The 6,000-nt window shown below is 37.2% G+C and overlaps 1 protein-coding gene across 1 annotated transcript in view; it reads right to left on the reverse strand.

Annotated features, from left to right (window-relative positions):
• The window catches only part of LOC103778388 (catenin alpha-3-like), a gene marked incomplete at its 3' end in the record, with an annotated part of 86,920 nt that overhangs the window by 71,807 nt on the left and 9,113 nt on the right, over positions 1 to 6,000 (reverse strand). Inside the window, exon 3 of the mRNA XM_008945970.1 lies at positions 795 to 987. Within this exon, the coding sequence (XP_008944218.1) occupies positions 795 to 987 (193 nt within the window). The remainder of the gene's footprint in view (positions 1 to 794; positions 988 to 6,000) is intronic.

Here is a 6,000-nt window from a genome sequence, read left to right on the forward strand (position 1 = left end):
TGGATGCCATCTGGCTTATTATTATATTATTGAGCCTGGCTTTCATATTCCCCCAACAGGCCCTGACAATCCATGGAGAGAGTAAAAAAAAAAATTTAAAAATTTTTTAAAAAATCAGCAAAACAACAAAGGGTCTGAGTCAAAGTGGCCAATACAGTGTTCTCAGCAGAACAAAAAACCTGTCTTATCCTGGGAGTCTGGCTGGAAATGTGGATATAGGTCATGAGGAAATGGACCATGGCAAAACTCACCAAAGATGAGCTGCTCTGTCAGAAGGGCATGACTCTTGCAGTAGGTTAAAGAATCCATCTTGCTACTGAATTCTCCAGCTGGGACTATTACATCTTCCCAAATTCAGTCCTTACTACTGAAGAAAAGAGGGAAGACTTCTGGTTTTAAATTTTTAACTAAAAGGCCTTACTCCCAGATTCAGGTAAATGGTACTTTTCAAGAAGAGCACTGAAGTATGCATTCACTTTTACTTGTGCTTAACAGCCACTAAAATTAACAAGGGGAATCTTATCTTCCACTGGGAAGAAAAATCAAACAAGCAAACAAAACCACAACACCCATAGAATTTCCACTGCTGTATGTGTTTATCCACAGTGGGGCCCAGCTTGCACACTTTGCCTGCTTATAAGTGGTATCTGAGAACATACAATTAGACAACTCAAAGTTGAGACATTTGCACATCAAAACATATTTCTTATGGATATCCCAGCTTTATTTTGATACCAGTGTTACACTGTCAAACTAATTCCTTGTGGTGCCTAAATTATTTGTCTGATACTTACTCTCTTTCTGGACATTGGCAAGTGCTGCATGAAGTTCCTCTTTAAAGACAATTGCTTCCTTAGCAATTTTTTCCCCCTTGTCCAACAGATTCCAAGTGGCTTCTTCCACAGAAGCTAGCAAGACACGAGCTCTTTTGGAGCGGCCCTTTTTCTTATTAGAAGGATTCTGTGGACAGTTCACTAGTGTTGTAACCTATATTTAAAAGAAAAAAAAATACAATAGTAGTCTAAGTTCTAAAATAAGTGAATTTAGACTGTTCTGAAAATTAACAAAAAAAATCAAATTAGTATAGTTAGGAATAAGCAATGAGACTCCCACTGCTTTGGAGCATGGCAGGTAAACTTAGCATACACACCAGGAGTGGGCAAAACCATTGAAACAAATTTGACAGATAATTTTACTTAATGTGCTTCATCTTTGTATTCTTCTTTCTGTATGATCAAAGAAAAGTCAATAGAAATCTGTCATATTAACCCTGATGCAAATTCCTGACACTGCTTACTTTAATATTTCCTCATGACAAAAAAGAAATTACTAATGCTATCTAAGAAGGCTTTAACCAAGGCAGGAAATAAAATCAGTGCTCAATCTTGCCATACTTCCAGCTTAAATCTCCCAAGTTATCTCAGAAGGAAACACACAAAATTAGTATAGACACAGGGTCTCTTCTCACAAAGCAGGATCGCAGTGGTCAGAACGCAGCACCTCAGAATCCTCTGGGGCCTCTCAACATTAAAACTGGATGTCATTTTAGCCAGGAATGTAAGTTCATTGCAGCTTTGTCCAAATCTATGTTTTAAAAATGCACTTCAACATTCACAAAGAACTTATTTTCTATATAACATCCCACTCCACATTCCTGATCATGTTAAGTACAGCCTCCACACTCCAACTGCATGTTTCTAACAAGCTATTCTCTAAGGCATTGCTTGAGCTGTCACACTAAGGAAAGACTCAAAGATTTTTAAAAGAAAAATGTAAAACAGATATTTTAAAAACATAATTAAAATAAAGCAGGTTTTAAGTAAGTTCACTGATGCTTTTTTAATGCTCCTTCAATTCTATTCTCTGCCAGAACATGGATAATATAACATTAAGTACAGACGTAGTCTGGGAGCTCAAGGTGCACATTTTATACATATGTAATTGCTTGATTTTATTAAATGGCATTCCAATAATCAATAATATTCTCTAAGCATAGAAGAAGCTGTGCAGAGATTTCTCAGTCCAGCAGGGAAGCTTGGCTAATGGCTGCAGTATAGCTTGTGGTCTGAGCTGGTCCATGGCAAAGGGCTCCATGCCCATGGGAGGAGCAGTGTGCTTACCTGTGCCCCAGCTCACTTCTCCATCTTCATCCTGAACCACACGCTTCAGTGCTCTTCATGAATCAGTACTTTTAACTTTTAATGACAAAAATTCTCTGGGAAGGATATTATGTTTCTATAAACACATATTTGAAAGACAAAAGCCCTGACCCCTACATCATTCACATGGAATTTCAGAGGAAAAAGGACCAGCCATTTGACAAGGACTGCATTGGGAGGTCACAAGGGAGAGAGAACCATAAATAACTGGCTCAGACTGTTAAAGAGGGCTTGGGTATTTTACTGGTTGTGGCTCAAAGTAGTAAATTAAATTATTTATCACACATAAATCATCCAGCTAGTAGAGAATGCACTGGGAATAAGAATCTTAATATATTTTTTTACAAACATTCTATTGTTAGTTCTAGAATATTTCATGCAATTTCAATTATGGTATTTTTAAGAGTGAGTTAGAGATTATAGCTTGACACTTTCAATAAGAAAGACATAAAACATTGTAAAAAATTAGAAGCTGCTCCAAAAACTTACCAAGTAAAAGACTTTAAGTGTCTTAACTATTTAATCCAAAAAAATAATATATTTTCATCTCTCAGATTTTTACTTTATTTTTTAATGTAAAATATCATCCTACGTACTGTTAATTCAAATGAGTTGGAAGAAGAGGAAAGAAAATAAAACAAATGGAAAAATATGAAGAATAATCATTCCTGCAGGTGAAAACGTTTGACTGTAATACTCTTCACCTACAGCATCACTGCCAGAAATTATGAGAGGCAGCTTCTGATCTCCAATTCAAGTCAAAATTTGACAGGCAGTTCTTGGATCATGGGGATTAATGAATACAGAAAAACTACTCTGAATTCCCTAACACTGCATCTCAACGAGGAATGCAGAAACTTTATGCAGACCCTAAACTAAGAGTTGAACTACACAGTAGCTAATATAGTGTGCCCTTTATGATCCATTGTCAGCACAGCTTGTACTGTAGTAGCAGAATACACAGTCAGAATGACAGTATTGGAGGAAAGAACACACACACCCATTGGTCCAGCTCATGCCTACCTGCATTTCCCAGTTACTAACACCTTCTTACTGCCATATACAGCAGGTCTCCTACATTCAGCTGAAGTCACTGTCAAGGGGTTATGTTGTATCTCTGGTAGGAGCAATGAAGTTAGAGGCACAAATGGGTTTTTAGGGGAGATTTTCAACCCTATATACCATCACCATTGCAAAGCTGAATCACGTTGTTGTTGCCCATTAATGTCATTATTTATTAGGCTGAAGGGATGGGATTTCTTGCCATGGTTATCCCAAATACTGAATTCCTAAGGAACTGTGCAGCAGCTCTTCCAATGCTATATTCAGTTCCTGCCAGCCCTTACAGACCATCTTTTAATACTGCAGTAGTTAAGGAAAGTTCACCTTTGATATTAATATAAAAATATTGCAAAGCATTAATCATAAAACATTTTCTTCTCTAAAATTTTGTTCAGTGTAACTGCAATCCCTAGATGTTTGAAAAAACAAGACATGAACTCAGTGATCTAATGACAACAGCAGAACACCTCTCTCACTGTTTCAAATCCAAGGTACTGCCTATAGGAATAAACACTGGTTAATCATTTCCAGTGTGCATAAAACAAACTCACCATACACAGAATTCAAACAGTTTGTTTTCTGCGTGAGCAAACTTTGGTGGGTCTGGATTACAGGTGAGAATAAATGCCTTTCAACTTGCCTGTTTTTCCATCAGTGATGCACAGGACTCTAAAATACATGGATGTTTCTACATATTCTGTAAAACTTATTTATCTATTGCAGCCATAAACTTTCCTTAGCTTGTATGTATGCATAAAATAAATTTCCTTTAAAATAGAACATAAATAAAAATAGGAAAAAAATTAAAAGTATTTCCTTTTTGGCAAGGAAAAGCACTTACAAATAATTGCTTATGTGCACATTCTCACAGACAACACATTAACCATGCCTGTGTGTCTACAAAGAGAGAGAGCGCTTTAGATACAATATCCAAATAAGTGGCAAATTTACAACTTACAAGACTTGCAATGACCACAAAGGCAGTTATGAAGTGTTTCCTGCATGAATTAACAAAGCTGTATGAATCTCACGGAGCTATATCTTTCAAAACTTTTATTTTTACATAAATTCAAATGGAAAAAAGTCTTGTAATGGTTTGCTATGGAAGAAATTTATACCTAGCCATAACTGTAGTCATTACATAGTAGAGCAAAGAGACTAAACAGAGTTCAGTCTGAGGATGAAATAAAACAAGAGGATGTTTTCCATTACATTAGTTGTTATATTTTGTGAGTAAATGTAGCTCAAGCATGACAAATATTAGACATCAGCTATGTGAATGAAAACGCTTTACCATCTACTGATAGCTTCACACTAATTGCTCTGTGACAGAGTGCATCTCTGATAAAAACTCAGAATTAAGGAAAGATTGTTTGTCGAGCATGTAACAAACATACATCAAGGCAGCTGCCAGCTGAACAATGTCAATTTTGATACATATCTTTTTTAGTGTGTCAGATGCACTGATAGAGAACTGTACCTAAAAGCTGTACTTTCAAAGCTAATGTCTCCAGAGCACCTTGGTGGGAGGAGGGGGGGAAATAGCCACAGAGCAAATCCCTTCTGGGGAGGGTGCAGTAGGGACAGGATTAAAGAACTTTTTTTGCAACATAGACAAAAGGGAGTGCAGCTAGCGGTACATGCCCCTGAGAGTGGAGTTAATGAGGCTGGACACAGAGTTACACTAATGCAGCTCTGCCACTTCCAACACAGGAGTTTCTACCTGTGCAGAGTCCTGCACAGCACTATTTGAATTTAGCACCCTGCATCAGGCCACTGTTTGGGATGCAAAGCTGGAAATACAGTGAGACTACTGCCCCTGCAGTCCCCCAAACATTGTCGTTTATGGGCATTGTTTTATTCCAAGGATGGAAAAGTTGCCAAGTCAGAGAGGGTTTTATACAAAACCATGTGTCACACTGCTTTTATAGTTTCAAAGTGATCACCCCTGCCAAACGAAGGGAAGAGAGAGAATCTAGCAAGTTATTTGCAGTTACTTCCACATAGGCTGGTTTTGCCTTCATTTTCTCCCATATTGATGTTGTTAACCTAATGATTGCTCTAACAGCAGAACTGGCTAGGACAGGCTTCACAGCTCAAACCCTTCCACTGCCTCTTTCTGACCAGAGCATTACAAGACTATTAAATAAATACATTAAAGCTTAAATCTCAAAATAAAGTTAGACTGTGTTCAAAGCAGCAGCTGCTAAGTGAATCAGGCCAGAGCATAATACTATTTAGTTTTATCTGTGGCTGGTCTGATTCTCTCTTATCATAGATCAGCCTTCATTTGTTGCCTTTCTAGCATCTCAATCATCCTGCACTGAGTATTAATTTTACTGCTTGTTTTGTCTTCTCAACATTTTTTGTCTCCTTCCCTCTCAAAATGCAAGCTCCCCTTCCACAGTTCTGTTATGCAATAAACAGAGCATTAAGGTTGAAAAGGGGATAAAGACAGCCAAAATCATATTCTCTTTGAACCAAAGCATTTCCAACAGATTACAGTGTTTTAAAGATGCTTGAGAAGAGCTTTTTAAAATCTTTTTTAAAAAAAGCTTTTTTTTAAAAGCTTTTTAAAAAAAATATAGTTTCTTTGTTTTGTTCTGGAACTTTATTTGTTTTGCACGTTTCTTTGATCCTGCAAAACTTGGGCCAAAATTTACATTTCTTCATCTTCTCGAAAAATACCCAGAGTGCTGCAGCTGCTTGAGCACAGTCTGACCTACTGGTATACAAGACAAGGTTTGAAAATGCAGTCTATCAAGACATCTATTCCTGC

The sequence above is a fragment of the Merops nubicus genome, unplaced genomic scaffold, assembly GCF_000691845.1.
Source record: "Merops nubicus isolate BGI_N331 unplaced genomic scaffold, ASM69184v1 scaffold8398, whole genome shotgun sequence".
NCBI classification, from domain to species: domain Eukaryota; kingdom Metazoa; phylum Chordata; class Aves; order Coraciiformes; family Meropidae; genus Merops; species Merops nubicus.